The sequence below is a fragment of the Amphiprion ocellaris genome, chromosome 14 (assembly GCF_022539595.1).
Source record: "Amphiprion ocellaris isolate individual 3 ecotype Okinawa chromosome 14, ASM2253959v1, whole genome shotgun sequence".
NCBI lineage: Eukaryota > Metazoa > Chordata > Actinopteri > Pomacentridae > Amphiprion > Amphiprion ocellaris.
The window spans coordinates 23,008,498-23,027,040 of record NC_072779.1 but is presented as its reverse complement, the minus strand read 5'-3'; the positions used below and the strand labels follow the sequence as shown (position 1 = coordinate 23,027,040).

General features: G+C 38.6%; 1 protein-coding gene across 1 annotated transcript in view; it reads right to left on the bottom strand.

Moving 5' to 3' along the window:
- opcml (opioid binding protein/cell adhesion molecule-like) overlaps positions 1-15,663 on the bottom strand; it is a 382,017-nt gene extending 366,354 nt beyond the window's left edge. The window contains exon 1 of the mRNA XM_023269712.3: positions 15,323-15,663. Within this exon, the coding sequence (XP_023125480.1) occupies positions 15,323-15,383 (61 nt within the window). The 5' untranslated portion in view covers positions 15,384-15,663. The remainder of the gene's footprint in view (positions 1-15,322) is intronic.
- Between the last annotated feature and the right edge of the window lie 2,880 nt (positions 15,664-18,543).

The window sequence follows — 18,543 nt, the reverse complement described above, 5'->3', positions numbered from 1 at the left end:
TTAATTCCAGAATAGACCTGCTGTATCCACTTTAGTACGTTGCAGTGAAAGAAAACAAATTAAATCCCTGGTTGACATGATGGCATTATCACATAAACAGACAACAAATTAATCATCAAGTCACATTTTGAGAATTATGTAATTAGCTCCACACTGCATTAAAATAGCATTCCATCCAGACAAGTATAAAGAACTATATATATATATATATATATATATATATATACAGCTTTGAGGAATAATTGGTATGTTATATTCCATTTATTCTTGTTTTTTTAAGTCAATTACCTGGTTAAAAGTGTTCAAAATTCAATACATCCTCCCTCTTTGAAAATCCAGAAACATGCAAATTAGGGCAGCACGATAATTTGTTTCAGCATCAACATTACAATCTAAGTGTACACAGTACTAATTTGTTCTTTTTCCTATTACACAGTACATTTCTTTCCAGCAAACCAATCAAATATTAAATGAGGAATGGAGGAGAAACTTCAAACATGGAATGAAACACTGGTATTTTACCCTGACTTTGACATTTTTTTTTTACTCCATCCATGTTCCTCAATCATGGAATGCAAACCCTGGCCTTCTTGGTAAAAGTCCAGTCATTGAGTTATGCCAACATCCAGCCCTAGTACATCTTCTAAACTGGGTGCTTCCTCCACCACATCGGAGGTGTCAAATTATGCTTGTTTCCAAACAAAATGACATTGAAGACATATTCAAGAGTGCAGAGTTTAGTTTTATAAGAACTAGTGGTGGGATGTGATTGAAAAAAGTCATCAAATTAATTAGAGGCATTGTAATTAATTGTGCTTAATCACATTTTTGTCAAATAGCAACATTTGACACAATAAGCAGTAGCTAATTGTGTTGAAAGGCTAATTAATGATCAGAAAACCCTTGTGCAATTATGTTAGCACATGAATAAAAGAATAAAAGTGTAAGTTTTCATGGAAAACATGAAATTGTCTGGGTGTGTGTGTGTGTGTGTGTGTGTGTGTGTGTGTGTGTGTGTGTGTGTGTGTGTGTATATATATTTTTTTTTTTTATTTATTTTTTTATTTATTTTTTTTTTTATTAAAGTCAGCACCACCAAGCTCAGTATGATTAATGCAAAGTCAGGTCAGAATGTCATCCAAAGCAAAACACTGGTTCAGATGCCGCTGCCAGTGTGACACCATATAGAAGAAGTTCAAATGTTTTTGCAGCATTTTTTTAAAAGATTTTCGAATACAGATGCAGTCCACTACAAAAACACTCTAATCATTTCAGAATTATTCATGATTTCCAAATAGACTTACTCAAATCATCTGATGAGAAACTCTGTATTTTTTCCTTTTTCATATCTCTCTCTCTCTCTCTCTCTCTCTCTCTCTCTCTCTCTCTCTCTCTCTCTCTCTCTCTCTCTCTATATATATATATATATATATATATATATATATATATATATATATATATATATATATATATATATATATATTACAGTAATATATTATCACAATGTTTGTAGTTTTTGCTGGTGTTGTTTTGTCTTGTTTTGTTTTGTTTAAAAATTTAACTACTCTAATACAAGATGCTCCTGAAATCATCACAGCTACTTTTGATGCTGAAAATCCCGCTGCTGGCCAATGTCTTCAAATAAGATTTTTGATGAGTTCCTACCATAAAAACTTACAATGTCGAAATCTGAAGACACATCATTAATTCCAAACACATTCTGAATGGAGACTATAATGTTACATGGCTATCATAGTGGAAACCAGTCACTGCCACGGTGATTTCCCAGTGCTATGACCCATTTTGATTCAGTAAATAATGGATAAATGAGTCAGTTGGGGTCTGTTCCAAATTAAAACAGCCCGAGATGAAACTGAGCACATTTGTATGCAACAGGAATCCCGTTATACTGTAGTGCCAATACCTCTTGAACCAATTGTATTTTGGTTCAGCAATCCCTTCTCATATTAAGTCCTGCAGCCTCATGACACTTGCATGCTTGTTCTCATCTGTGCCATCTACCGCCTATTCAGTGACAATCTATTACTTGCCTCTATTCAAAGACAGCAATGCTCTCATTTAGCGACAAATGTTCAGTGAATTTTCACTGGGGTTTGTTCAGTCATGCCAGCAGACAGTGTTCTCACCAATGTACCCCCTCCAATGAATGTTAGCCTGTGTTCACTGCTGTTACAATACCACGGCTGTGTTAAAGTAGTGAGTCACTGTCAATGATTGTTCCATTGTAAAGCTTTGGAGACAATAGTTTCCCACATCCAAAATAGATTATGCACTGACTTGGTGACTGGTTTCTGAGTAACGTCTTAAGATACTCTTTTGAAATGTATTTCTGGGACTCATTCTTTAAAGTCTGGAAGCATAAATTACGAATCGATTGAGAATAATGTTCTACATTTTCAGAAAATATATAGCAACATAATTCCTTGGAATTACAGACGTATTTTCGGGGTGGTGGGTACAGGAATATTAGGCTGCATCTCAAGAAAGAAAAGTGACAGAATAAATAGCTTCCACAGCTGTAACTGCTTAGTGCATTTGCTGTATTTCTGAAGTTTTAAGCGCTTTACTTCACTTCTACTGGCAGAATCTAAGTGTGTCATAGAATCACATGAGTGATGTGATCCCAGGAAGGGTGACAACGTGATAAATTGTTACACTTTCCATCTCCTTTACAGACATAAGTTGTGTCAAGCTTGAGTAATATGAGGCCATAAAATTTGACATATCATACATTTTACTGAAAACAACAACAGTAAAAATAACTTCATCTGCTCTCTATTTCAACTTGTTTTCAAGTAGGACTTCTTGGGTTCCTGTTATGTAATGAAAGGCACCTTGGTTAGCATGATTAACAGCCATAATTTAGGCTAAGTGACTTTAGATAGCATAAATATTAAGTAGAAGCGGATGCACACGCTGATCATCAACACTTAATAAAGTGAAGCTTCATTTTCACAACCAATTTGACTCACTGATAATTGCAATCCATCATTTTGAGTCTTTGGGATCAATGGGCAGAACCGAGAAGTGATATTGTCTATAGTCGGCTGTAGGCATGTCATTATGATAAATGGCTCAATCAACTGAGGCTAAGGAGGCTATACTGTTTGAGTCACACAGAGACCAGGAAAGTTGAAGGAGTTTTGGACACAACTTTATCTTGTGCCAGCATCAGCTTGACAAATATGCAGCCTCAAGGGAAGCATCACACAGTGAGAAGGAATTAGAGAGAGGAGAAGATTTCACCCCCAGCAACTGATTGTTTGACAGATAACTCTGGTGTAAGCCTTTTGTTATTGTTTTTATCCAATGTATTACTACTGTACTGCTATCTGTGGTAACACAGGTAAAACTCCCCCCTGGGGTGTAATCATACTTCCAAAAATCTTTCCCAGCAGTAACTTACAGAAACAAAGGGCCGCCCTCAGTAATGCACCATGTCCCACTGAGTGGCATAGGCACAGCCAAAATTGTTAAATGGTCTATTTTGCTGAGCAATGGGGGAAAAAAAAAAAAAACAATTAATTACATGATACATGTGTGATTTTGCACAGTGACTTGGTGGTTAGCACTTTTGTCTTGCAGCTAGAAGATCCTCGGTTTGCATCCCAGCCTTTCTGGGATGTTTCTGCATGGAGTTTGCATGTTCTCCCTGTGCATGCATGGGTTTTCTCCAGGTACTCCGGCTTCCTCCCACAGTCCAAAAACATGCTGAGGTCAACTGGTAACTCTAAATTGTCAGTAGGTGTGAATGCAAGAGTGATTGTTTGTCTTTATAAGTAGTCCTGAGATAGACCCCAGATAGGATGTCCCCTGCCTTCACCCTAAGTCAGCTGGGATAGGCTCCAGATCCCCCGCCACCCCCCCACTCCCCGTGACCCTAATGACGATTAAGTGGTGTATAGATAATGGATGGATGGATGGATATGTGATGTTACCTGTGTAAAATTTGAACCAAGTAGTAGTACCTGCACTGCTTTGCTTTGAATTTTGGATCTTACTTTATATCTTCTAAGTCATGTTAGGTAAGACATTGTAGTGTACTGAGGAGCAGAACAACAGTTTATTGCTTGGTGCATTCCAGAGCAGCAGAGAATCTAGAGACCCTTTCTCACAGCTGCAAATTTAGTGGGAGACCATTTGGGAAGAGAGCAAACCCAAACAGAGCTGCCATGCATGGTGCTTGCCTGTCGGGAGCAACTTTGTGTCTTGCTCAAGGACACTTTGACATGTGAAGGAGCAGAGGATTGACCCATCAACCTTACCAGTTCTGACCTCTTTCTCCTTACAGACCCGTCTATAGCAGAATAAACTAATTATTTTCAAAATGTACTATTAAGGACATTCAATGTCACCGGTGTGGTGATCCCAACATCTGGACTCAATCTACGATAGCAGGTCATCAGCACCAGTATTTAGGAGTATATCTCACCTCAGAAGTGTTTGTGAAAGAAGTACACACACAGAGACACGCCCACTCCATTTCAATCTGAAATATTAATAATATATTTCTAAATGGCATCTGGTAGTGCCCTGATAAATGAGTACATCAAGTCTTGCTCCTATTTAATCCATCCGCATCATGTTCACCATTGGCAGGAATAATGGATGTGGAAATCTTCAAAAAGACTTGAAATTACTTGAGAGGACATTTATGCTCTCAAATGCAGCAGTTAGACTATCTGGGTTGCTTTTAATTGATTTTCCATTACAGTGGGAAAGTGCAAGTCCTGATGGATAAGACAGACCTGCAGTACAAATGACTGTAATAGCCTCTGATTCTGACTAACCCATGTGTGTAAACAGGGGCCATTTGACCACCTGAGGAGAAAAAAAAGTTTCACCATGAAAGAACTAAAAACATATTCCAATAAACAGTCCAGATGCAAGCAAAAATGCATTTTCTCTTATTCTTTCCTTCTAACATAGACCTTAGATCTTTTGGATAGTATGGTTCATTGATTATTTCAGATGCTGTTAAAAATAAACTGATTGAGATTCTCTGTCCTTTCAAACTTAAGTAACAGTGCATATGGCCACTGTACATACTTTTAGAAAGAACAGTTACTAACTTAAAGATACGGCTGTGGTAGTCAAGCCAGTCTTTTTTATTTGCCCATTTACATCATACATAACTCGTATTTTCTCATGAGGAACAGGAGTCCTCTGTTGGGCTGAGGAATGGAAGGTAAAGTGTCAGGAATAGAGTGAGCACCTTGCAATGGGCAGCAATCAACTATGTGACTAGAAGAACGATGAAAGCAACAAAAATGTTCTGGATTCTGCCTCACATGTCCCCTTTTCCCACCTGGCTGAAGTCTTTGGTTTTTAACATGCATTTAACAGTTTCTGTAACAGTGCTTAACAAGATTAATTCGACCACCTGTCATAAAAACGAGAAAACACAAATATTTTAGAAATCTGTCAAAAACTTGTCTCAAACTAAAAATTGTATTTTTATTAAGAGACAAATAACAAACTGGAACAACTAAATAGTCCTTCTTTAACATAAATTAAACAAAAATCATAATATTCTGTATGACCTCCTTTGGCCCTGATAACAGCTTGCATTCGTGGTATCACTGTTTTTATGGACTTTTTCCACAGTCTCTTTTGTTATTGAGATCCAAATAGTTTCTAGCTGTTCCCAAAGACTTGCTTCGGAGGAAACTTATGTGCCATCTGTTTTTGAATTCAATAAATCCCAGATCTGTTCAACAGGATTCAAGTCTGGACTTTGACTTGGCCAGTCCATCAGTTCCAGTCCTCCAGATTCCTTTTTCTTGGTCCAATAGTCTCTGTACAGATTTTCAAGTCTACTTGGAGTCAATGTCTTCTTGGTCTATGAACCCTCCACCAATCAGGTTCAATCCAGAATAGACTCCATGATGCACCAAGATGTTGTGGTAGACTTTCTTGTTCATGATACCATAGATTTTAACTAATGTGTTCATGCCATTTACACAAATGGAACCCCTTACCATAATGGAATCTCCACTATGTTTCACTGTGATGCATCTAGCATCAAAACATTCTCCAGTTTTTCTGTCATTTTAGGTATTTTTGGATGTTTACAGGCCCCAATAATGGCTTCTTAGCAGCTATTCTTCCCTTTAAACCTTGTTCCTTCAGTTTGCCTGCTTATGGTCATTTTGGAGACTTTCTCAGATTCTGATCTAGAAACATTGATCTCTGCCTGAAGATCAACAGTGGTCTACCTTCTGTCTGTAGTACTTCAAATCCGGAGGTGCCTGACATCTGTTTCAGTTAGCTTTCATTTTCAGCCTCTTCCTTGACACATTTGTAAGTACCGGTCTCTGCAATTGAGGCAATACTGGACCACACTATGAGAACACTTTATGTCTTGCTCTATTTGTCTCAAAAACCATCCAGCACCAGAAGTGCTTTAATTTGGACCAAATTTGAGACAGCATACTGGAATTGTCTAAGAAGTCAGAAAATATTAGACCACCCTTGTTTTCTTCAATTTCTGTTTCATTTTAATGCCAGGTACCACTAAAGGTATATTACCTGAAGAATACAATGACATGACAAAAAATGCAGCTGATTACATAATATTTTATGTCGTATTTGACATGCTGAAGCTTAATTGTATTCCCAGGGTATATGAGAGGTAATTTCATGTCATAAGAAGCACTGCACATGCAAAGGCCTGGAGTTTGTTTCCTGCATACATTAAAGTTGTAGCACAACTCAAAAGTTGTTAGCTCTCACATAATGCCTAAAACAAAAGAATTATGTGAAGCCACAAAGGCAGCCATCTTCATACTGCTGGGAATTGACATGAGTGAGAGACAGGTCGCAAAAAAACTAAAGGTCTCCAATACAGTCACACCAAGAAAAAAAAACCCAAACATGGTACTACCAAATTGCTAGCTGGTCGCAGCAGGAAACGTCTTTGTACCCCACGAGGTGATTGTGCACTCATCCGTCCCTGTGTCAGGAATCGTCGTCAGACCTCCAGGGACCTTAAAAATGAGTGGGCATCATGGAGAAATGTGACTTGTTCGGCAAGGACAGTTCAACACCGACTTCTTGAAACTGGTCTGAAGTCACACAGGGCACGGAAGAAGCCTTCATCAATGAAAGGCAGAGGAAAGCCCAGTTACTCATTGCTGGAGATCACAAGGATTGGACTGCCAACTTACTGATTTGGAGGAAGCCTGGAGAAGCCTGCAAATCAGACTGTCTTGCCCCTACAGTAAAACATGGGGGTGGATCAGTGATGATCTTGGGTTGTTTCAGTATGGGTGGAACAGGGCAAATGCAACTGTGTCGAGGACGAATGAACCAGGTCATGTACAGGGCTACTCTTTAAAACAGTCTTCTTCCATCAGCTGGAAAGCTATTTCCTGCCTTGACTGACTGGATTTTCCAACAAGACAATTAAAATTAGCAAGAAATTGAAGAAAACAAAGGTGGTCTAACAACACTGGTTTAGATGCCATTGCCAAGGATTTTTTAATGCAGATGCACTCCACTACAAAAAATGAGTGATTCATTAATTACAAATAGACTTGAATGGGTCTATCACTGATGTGCTTCATTTCTGTGGCATCAGATTTGGTGCAGTTTGGTGGAGAGAATTATTGGAACAGGTGAAGTAATGATGGGGGAAGGGAGACTTACTGTACTTTGTCTTTTGTATGTTTTCTGCTTATACTGTGAATATGGTTTTATGAGATGTACATTCCAAAAAACAATTTAGAGCTTAAGGGATTGCAGGTGACAAAGATTATCCTTGCATTTAGTTTGAGTGCATACTACAGCTACCCTGACAAAGTACATAAGGTTGTATGCAGTGTGCATGCAATTGGGACACAACTATGTCACAACATAGCTCTCTGACATTTAACATCCTTGCTCATTTATGCAGCTTGCAGTGTGAAGTAACCTGTGCGTTTGCTTATTTAGGCAATGTATATAATATGAAATATGTGGTATAATTTCACTTAATTTCAAGGTAATTCAGTTTCAAAAGTCCATGTTGTTTTTTCCATTCAGAACATGAGCTGCTCTGACTTCAAATCTTTTGACTTGAATTGAGGAGTTGAAGGAATGTACTGCTGAGAGTTCATTCAACTCATTCAATTAAGTTTCTAAGGAAACATCATCAGCATCTTAGCAGACTTTTCAGCATTCACTGTAGGGTTGAACTCTTCAGGTACTTTTTGTGTGTGCCATACAAAAGGTACATGATGGAAACTTGTACTCTTTAATACATGCTAAATGAAGACTGAATTATTTTTATTTCTTTTGGTCATTTTATATAAAATAATAAAAGTTAGTAATAATTTAGTTCCTGTTACACAAGGTCACTGGCAGCAGCCTCACATCTCTGTACTGACTCTGAAGTAGCTAAGCACAAATAGCAGCAGTAGCTGTCAAATCAATACTCTTCACATTGTGTTTAGCTGGTTTTAGATTTTCATAATTACTATTATTCTATGACATATATATATATATATATATATATATATATATATATATATATATATATATATATAGTACAATTTAAGCCACCATCACTGCATTACATGTTGAAGAGTAGAAGAACATTAACTGTGAAATAATTCACAGTTAATGTTCTTTCATTTTAATCAGCCTCTGAAGCTCTACCGATAAATGTCACATTAAACTTCAACTACTGCATAAATCAGCACACATTGTAGTGGCACACAAACATGACCTGAGTGTGGCCGTAGGTGTACATATGGGCCCTTAATTGCATCCTCTTCTCATAACCATTTTGTTAGTTTTGCATAATTAAATGGTGTCATTTTTCAGAGCTACACGATCATCTTTATCAGAAGGTATTAGGATTCACTCTTAATGCTGCTTAGCCAAAAGGCAATTGCGATGCTTAATGTCTCTAAATTAAATAAAAATTAGCTGATAAAGCCTTTTCGTGCAATGCTCTTTAGAAATTCTAAGGTATTTTGTATCAAAGGGTGTCAAAATACACTCCTCAGCAATTCTCTAAATGAAGTGGCATCTGCAAGCTGTGGTTTGTCAAGTATGCTCATAATTACACTTTGCCCACACTAATGGAACAGAAGAAAAAAATTGGAATCAAAGGTTCGCAGTTCTAGTGAAAGCCGCCTTCTCACTGACTAAACAAAAATAACTTCCTTCTTGCACAAGCCTGTGAAATTCATTTGAACATTAAATTTGGTGCTTCAATTTCACAGATATCTTCGGACAGCTCAATTTGTTCTTGCAAATGACTCTCATGGAACTTTCTAAACCCATCTGAACCCAGAATATACAGGGTCCTTTTTTCTCTGTTTTATCGCTGAGTGAAGGTCCAATTTATTTTAGTAAATGAAAGCTAATCAAAATTGGTGGCAGATATGTTATTAAGTGCACTTGCTTGTTGGTATATGTTTGCAGTGACATACACACACCAAATACTATTTTGTGACCAAAAGAACAATACTTTAAATCTTTAAAGTGTCTGTCCCTCCCAGTGCCAGCAGGTGGTGGGTGCTCAGTCAGTAGATGTGAGATGAACTGCAGTGGTATAGTGCAGCTCCCAGGTGTAAAGGTATGTACAGAATGTGTATAAATTTGAAGCAGGGTAATACTAAAAAGAACATGGCCACTCAGCAAAACCCTTCCCTGGGTAAAAAATGAGGGGGGAAGAAACATGGAGGACATGGAGTCCTAACTCTTTCACATTCGGAAATCTAATATTGACACCCTCTTAAAATGTTGGCCTGAGTAATTTTTTCAGTTTTTTCTTTTTTTTTTTTCTTTTGGAAAACACAAAAAACTGAACCACACCACATTGAACCTTGACCAAGGCCGTCATACAACAGGAGTAGAATCACATGATCTGTTCAACTGAGGATGTAGGTGATTTTACCAGAGGTGGCCAGCATCATGAGGGGAGTCAGTTAGAAAAGTCCTTATTTTTGAATGAGAAGCTTTTTTTCCAATGAAGATAACAATAAATTAATCAGAAATACAGTCTAGACATTGTTAATGCGGGAAATAACTAGTGTAGCTGGAAATGGCTGATTTTTAATGGAATACCTACATAGGGGTACAGAGGAACATTTCCAACAGTCATCACTCTTGTGTTCTAATGCTACATTGTGTTAGCTAATCGTGTTGAAAGGCTAATTGATGATTAGAAAACCCTTGTGCAAATATGTTAGCACATGAATAAAAGTGTGAGTTTTCATGAAAAACATGAAATTGCCTTGGTGACACCAAACTTTCGAACGGCTGTGTATCTATTTGACTTGGTTTCTGTTTGATGCCATTTGTCTTTGAGTTGCTGCATAAAGCACATGTGCAATTGGATTTGTGCTTATTTAAGCTAATAAAATACCATATCTAGTCTAGAGTTTGACAGATGACTTCTCATTATCCCATCTGTTGTGGATTTGATGGAGGATTTAGATTAAATGATATGATCACATGGGATGTGTTTTTGTTGATCATTAAGAATTCCAACAAAAGGTAGCAATATATTCAAAGACAAAAATGGTTGGGCTGTACTGGTTACTATGCAAAAACAAGACAAACAGTGTTACAGATTACATCTAGGGAGTGATGAGTAATTTAAAACTTTACAGAAAAAAAGCAGCTTTGCTTCCAAGTTAATACCCCAAGACTGTGTTGAGCTGAATCTCAGGACATGGGACCTAAAAACTACACTTCCCAGAATGCACTGGTAGCAGCAAGGAGGTACCTGACACCTGGTGCTTGACACCTGATCAGTGATCACTGATTTAGAGCACCTGGGAAGGACTGGGGGAAGCTCAGTCAGTCAGGCAAACAATCTTCAGAAGAGAGACACGAGGAAAGAATAAAGAAGATCCAAGTCCACTCATGGATTCAGTCCAAAGACGCCAATGGTTGGTGAAATGTTTATTTGCTTTCTTGGTGATTTGAAATGTTTCTTGATATGGCCAAGTTTATGTTAACTGCTCACTGTATGATTGGTTGATTTAAATGGTTAAGTGACTAATATGTCAACTTTTTGGTTCTGTGTTTGATGGTATGAACGTTGTTTCTCTGTCTTTAAAGGTTTACAACCTAATGAAATACTATGACCAACCAACTAGAAGGAAAATAAAAGTTTGAGTTGGAAATTTAAATTGAGTTGTCCTCGCGTCCTTTGGAGGGAAAGAGAGGTGGACTTGACACTGTGTATGTGCACCTTCATTTTCACCTTAATGGGTACACCTGCATACACCTGCTGCCTGTTGGAAACACTGCAAGTGTGTTATAATGAAAGACAAGGGGAAGACAGATATTAATCTTTGTCATATTTAAATATAAAAGTAAAATGTTCTGCAATACCATAAGGACACCAGAGCCAATATGTCATGCTCTGTCCAGCCTGGTTCAGACTGCTTAGTCACTTATTTGTGATACAGCAGCTGTCAAGGACATAATCTAGCCAGTGTGGAATGCATCCAACTGTTTGCAACACACTTGTATAGTGATATAAATATCCTGAAACTGAGATAAAATGCATAGAGACTTTTACATTTCTTCAACAAAAATTAAATTGTACATTATAATGATAGTGGCTTGGTCACAACATCTTCTACTCCATTGTTGTGCCATTGCAAACATGCCCATATTAAACTGGCTCTGGCTCCTAGACCACACTGAGTGTAATCATACAGTATATAACAGAAGTGAATACATCCCTCTCCACTATTATTTGTAGAGTAATTTCACTTCAGATGCTTTAGAATGATTGTATTGAAAATACAGGCCCCAGAGTAGACACTCACTGGAAGAAGAGAATACACTTGGGATTACTGACACAACTTGAAACAAAACAGCATACACATATAATTCTAATTTCACCTAATTCCGTGAACATGGCTATGGGATGACATTTAAATACAGAGACTTTTATTATGCCTTCAACTGCATATCCTAATCATGGTTTCACATGAAAAACAATTTACCTCAGACAATAACAAGAAAAGTACTCAGACAGTGCAATATTCTGCCAAGGCTGCTCAGTTGTATCATTTCCGACTGATGAAATCTTTAATAAAAAATTACCTTGCGGGGAGCACAGGCATGTGTTATGCATGTGTACATTATGTAAGTATACCGAATTGTGTGACCTAAATATGTAGCGGGCAGAACTGATGGGACCCGGTTGTGAAACTTTGCTAAGAAGGAAGAGGATACAGGAAGATCATTGCCCAACTTAAAATCAGTGAAAACACAGTTACAGCACTAATCATGAGGTACGAACAAGCCATACGATGCCTCAGAGCTGCTGTGGCCATTGTCCGAAAATGACACTATAGACAGCGTGGTACTTAAATCTAGCTCTAAAACACAGATAGGCAAGTACTTCAGACACTGCATAGGGATTATCAGTGGAAATCAATGGAGTTTATGAGACAGCCCACACAGTGAAAAGCACATTAATAATCATCTCTATGGAGAGCATCAAAGAGAATGAAAAACACACAAAACTGCAGGATGCCAAACATGCCAACAGCCATGAAAAAAAGCTTGATAAATACTGGGAGTTTTATTTAGTAAATTTTGTCAAATTAGATCAAGATAAACTTAGTGTCCATCAAATTAGGTGTGAACATGGCCAGGACTACTACAGTGAATACATAGTCCTGACAGTAACGCACAGAGGTGGAAGTGTGATGATATGAGGCTACATGAGAGTGAAAGGTGTTGGAGTCTCTGTAGACAAATCAAAATACTGTTCAAAAAGATAACTCCAGTCTGTAAAAGCAGAACATTCCAGGATGGTAATAATCCAAAGCACACTGCCAAAATCAAGATTTTCTAAAGAAGAAAACAATGAAAATGCACTGATCTGGCCAAATATGTCACTTGAATTGAATCCAACAGAACACATTTGGAGTATCTTGGAGGAAAAAAAAAAAAAAAAAAAAAACACACGCAACTCCTCCAGCAAAGAGCAGCTCAAAAAATGGTCTCTCTTGTGGTATCCTCCACAGAGAAGAGGACTGAGTCTGTCATTAGAAATGAAGGTGGCCATATAAAGTACTGAAAAAATAAAAGATGCACATGAATAAAACAGAAGCTAAATCTCTGTAATGAAAGGTGCACTGACTTTTGATGTATTTAATTTTTTCCTGTGGAACCTGTATTTTTAATATCGCAATATCCAAACTATCACTTTTTAATTGGACCAAATATGACCAAATCCTTGCTGTTCAACTAAAGTAATGAATTTACTGTAATGCGATGCAATTTTAAATCCTGTGACATTGAAGTGAGGGTTATTCTCACTTCTCTGTTGTAAATAAAACCCTCCCTAAAGGGAAACATCAAGTCTTTTGTGATAGAATCAGAAAAACACTATAGAAACAGGGCATAGTGTGTTTGAGATCTGTACACATTTAGCTTAAATAAATAAAAAAATTCAAATAAATGTAAAAATATATAGCAGTAAAACACATACCAGTGATACGAGGCTCAAATTTAAACACCTCCCTATAGGATATGCAGAGGCTCCATGTGGACACAAGCAACTAAACGTGTTTTAAAATATACAGTATTTACTGAAACAGAATATCAGTTTCGTGGTATCACACGGATTTCAACAAGCAACGTGTATTACTGTAAAATGAGATTTATGTTTTTCGGTCTTTTTTTTATGTGTTGTAAGTCCAAGTTAACAACGCATTTTTTGACAACATATTTATGGTATTTTCTTCTGTAAATTAAAATAATCATCCACAACATTGAAACCACTGACAGGTAAAGTGAATGCCATTGATCCTCTCATCACATTGCAGTGTTCTCCTGGAACATCTTAGGCCCCGTAATGTATTCATCTTAAACTCTGGTGCAGATCAAGCACATTCACATTCACAGCAATGGCACTCCCCAAGGCAGCAGCTTCTCCCAGCAGGACAATCCGCTAGATGGAAAAACAGCCTGCTTAGGAATGGATAAAGAAATACAACAACAAGCTTAAGTTCTAATTCCACCTGGCCTCTAAACTCCCCAGATCCCAATCTGATCAAGCTTCCACAAGATGTGCTGGAACAATACGGTTCTACAGGTGCCCTATCCTGCAACCCAAAGGATCAACCGTCAATGCAGTGGTTCCACACAGGACACCCCTAGAGGTCCAACGGCGAGAGGGGGACCTACACAATATTAAGCAGGTAGTTTTTAATGTTGAAGTTGTCTATCACAGGGCTGCACAACACATGTATGTATATACTATTTAAAGTGTATGACAAGGAAAAAGAGAGTGAAGCAACTGGTGAAGGTCATCTTAGTAAAGAGGGTAAAGACTGACTTCTTGGTTGCAGGAACTGTTTGTTGGAAGGAACCTGACTTGGTAGAATAAAATGTAAATGCACACCTATGCATCACATTATTTCTCTGTCAGACTCCCGCTCACATAATCTCCCGAACATAATCCCTTTGGAAAAAACATATTTCTCTCACTTCAGGTGCTTCGGGAACATATTTGCATTTTCAGACGTCAGGCCCATTTAATGTAATTTCAGGACATCACTCTCCTCTGTGACATCACAGGGAAGCTCCAAGTCCAGGGTCCCCAGATGGGAATGTCTTGTGAAAAAATATTTTAACTATAAGTTAGAGGTGAGTGCTGTCAATCTTTTGTATACATGCGGAAAAACATGATGCCATACCAAGTGTTTTTTTAAAAAAAACAAAAAACACTTTTGCACTGTAGTTAAAAAATATGAAAAATCACAAAGCTCAACTCTAAACCCATCTTGGCACATCATGGACATAATAAGACTGACATCTCCGTACATTCTTTGGATTAACTGATCAATATTTCTTTCAAACTGCATCTTGTAAAGGCTTATCTTTACTCGAAGAACCAACCAAACATCAATTTATTGATAAGCTTCAGAAAAACAGATGTAGCTGTCTTTGAATTTTTAATTCACTCAAACCTAAGACTGAAGTAGTTATTTCTGCAGGAAATCCTTGACATTCTGGCTTCATGTCATCTTGCTGCACGCTGACAAGTGTGTGAGGTGAAGGGAACTTTTTCTCGCTCTTCGTGGGAGCATCTTTGGCAGAGCACAATAAACACGGAAAGCTGTTCCATAAACTTAAAATCAACTTCTCATCACACGGTCACACTGACAGAAGATTTGCAGACAGAGAGAGTAAGAAAGCATGAGAGTATGAAGCTATGTCTCAACAGTGCATCCCTGTGTCTTAACAGCAGCTGGAAAGCCACAGAGAAGACAGAGGATGTAAACACAGACATACAAGGATAGAAAGAGGGGAAAAGAAGAAGTCTTACCTGGGAACACAAGAACAGCAAACACCCATGACAGGATGATGAAACATACCGAATTATACATGCTTCCCAACCAGTGCTGATTCTGATCTGGTCTGTTTTTTTAAGGCGTTCTTTTTGTATCTTCCCACAACAGGGCTTTCAAAGAGCTGCCCACTTTTGTCTTTCTTTCTCTGCCTTTTCTGTGAATTTCACTTTGAATAGCTTTTCATCCCCAATTGCGGGTTGTACTGAAGATGCTTTAAATCCAGTGCAAGTAGTAGTTGGCGACTCACAGAGAGAGAGAGAGAGAGAAAGAGAGACTGGTTCCTTGCGTAGCGTTCGATCTCCCTCTCTTCCACGTACTACAGCACACAGAGGGACCAGCACTCTGCAAGATTGGGGGGAGAGGAGAGGAGAGGGAGGGCAGCCTTTGCTCAGCTAGTATTGGCTGATGGTTCTGTCATTCACCCATGAACAGTTCTAGCTCTGTTTTTTTCTTCTTCTTTTTTCTTTTTGGCTGCTTCGAATCGGCAACCCTGATTTCCTTTTTCTGCCCTCTGACAGAACTAGAGCATGATTCAAAGATGATGGAGGATGATTCAATTCAAAACAAAAAAAAAAACCCAGTAGTCTTCTAATTAATGCACAAGGTGTTCTGGTATTAGGGCAATTTTCTGGAAATGATCCCTAATGTGATTTTTGGTGTTGTCTTGCATTTCTTAAATAAGTCCATAAGCCCCAAGTGTGCTCTACTCTATTAATCGGATGCAATCCTATTTCCTCCCATGTTAAAGCAACGGATTGGGCAATTATCATTTCCAATCACACATGGCATTTTTGACTTTATCATATGCAGTGTCAGGGGTCAAGATCTTCAATGAAAGCACGTCTCTATGTGTATTGGGGGCATTCTGGATTGCATTTTGCTTCCCGTTGTGCCCCTTTAATGGCCACTTTGGGAATTAAGTTGACCTCCGTTCAAAGGAAATAAACAATCAAGCATAGTCTTCTTTGGGTGACTGTGATGTGAAGATCAAATGTCAGTTCTCCTGAGCACTTCTTGGATGGATATGTAATCATATTACCGAATATTAAGCATCCATTGAAGATTTCCTTGAAAAAAATGCATTGATCCTCTTGGTATTTATTGCTGTTTTCCAAATTTCATTCGTTTGCATTGAAAAAGATTGCCAGAGACAACCAGACATTTTGTATCTTCTGGAAAACAGCTGACACCTAACACTTGATGTTAGATGTTAGTAAATGGTCTGGAATTGCATAGCGCCTTTCAACGCAAAGCACTTCACATTGTGTTTCCTAGTGACACAAAGATTCACACACCAATGGTGACAAAGCTGCAGGTATCTGCCAGCAACCGTGGGTTCAGTGTCTTGCTAAGGGATCAGCAACAAACCTTGCAATCAGTGGACAACCACTCTACCACCTGAGACACAACCGCAGAGTCTCTCACCTGTCAATCCATGCTTTATTGCCCAGTCTCTAGTCTGCATTTCAATGTATGATGCAGCCCAGGCACATAAATATGTGGTTACGTTGTGATTTATTTGCCATTGAAGTGTGACTTTGATTTAGTTTACAGTGTTCCCATCACTTTGAATTTCCTGACTTTGCCCGCTTCTAATTTGATGCCTTCCGTTGCATTTTCTTCTCATTTTCAATGATCAATGCCGCAGGTGAACTTGAGGTTGCCCATTTACCATGCCCCCCACATTTTGTGGTTTTACTTTTAGATTTTACACCAGTGCCAACTATCCGCACAGTAAATAAAAAGATTGCTGACCCTAAGAAGCATATCCAACGGCTGTCCGATGAACTCCTGCGAAATAAATTTCCATCTGTCCAGCGCCATGGACGTGGTAGGGAAGCAGGCTGAATGGATTGCTGCACTCAATACAACCATCCAATACACAATTCTGTGGGATCCTTCTTCCTGTCCTCACGATCACCTCAGAACCAACAGCTGTCGACAGAGGTGGTGATTTGAGCCAAGAAGAGGATCTCTGATGGAGGTGCTTTACTTCCTTTCCTAAGCCTCTCCGACCACTATGGGGTGCTGGGCAAGAACAATCCAGTTCACACAGCACAACACCCTCCTTTGGCTTTATCCCCCACAGAAGCCCCACAGAAGTATGACTTGGGAGTATCTCCTGCTACAGCTGGTGTCCACATCTCCTCTCCAGCCACCACTGCCATGGTTCCAACAGGTGACTTGTGCCTTCACTTGAAGCCAACAGTATCAATAAACCACAGCTGATGGGGTCAGCGGCCAAAGAAGAATTTTCATCACATTGTCCGTTTTTCTTCCCCTCCACACCAGTACTCACCAATGCCATCATTAGGAAAGTTTATTTCTTCAATGCAGCAACATAGAGTTTTCACTGGTGCACGATTTCTGTTATATTATCAGATCAGATCAGATTTGGTCAGATTCCTTTATTGTCATTTCTCACTTGTAATTTACAAAAATACACAGGGTGAAATGAAATGCTGTTTCTCACTAGTGCCTGATAGTGCAATGTCATAAAAAAAAACTTTAAAAAGGGGTATTAAAAAGATTAATAAATTAATAAAACACACTGTGGCTATAATTTACAAAATGTAAACCATTCACACATAATGAGCAACAGTCCTCTCCTAGAGAAGGTTGATTGTGTGTGTGTGTGTGTGTGTGCGTGTGCGTGTGCGTGTGCGTGTGTGTTGTATTTTGGAAATTGAAGGGAGCACAGTCCATTTGTGAGACTCTTAGTAGTGTGGATGTGTACGTGGATGAAGGGGACACAGTCCTTTCATCAGTCTTACAGCTTGTGCAATGAAGCTGTTCCGTATCAAATCAAATCAAATCAAACTTTATTTATATAGCACTTTTCATACAGTTAAAAATGCAACACAAAGTGCTTTACAACATTAAAAAAATATCCTGCTGGTCTTGCAGCTGATGCTCCTGTACCTCTTGCCAGATGGTAGGAGGGAGAACTGGCCCAGAGAAAGGTGGTAGGGGGCTTTAATCATGGAGATTCCTCCACGCATGCAGCACTGTCGGTAGATTTCCTCCAGGAATGGAAGAGGGATACCAGTAATTTTGCTGACAGTCTTAACAATCCTGTTGAGCTATCATTTGCCCTGGGTCCTGCAACTGCCAAACCAGGATGTGAAGCTGTGAGTCAAGATGTTTTCAGTGGTGCCCCTGTAAAATGTGATGGGATGAGGTGTGGGGAATCCTG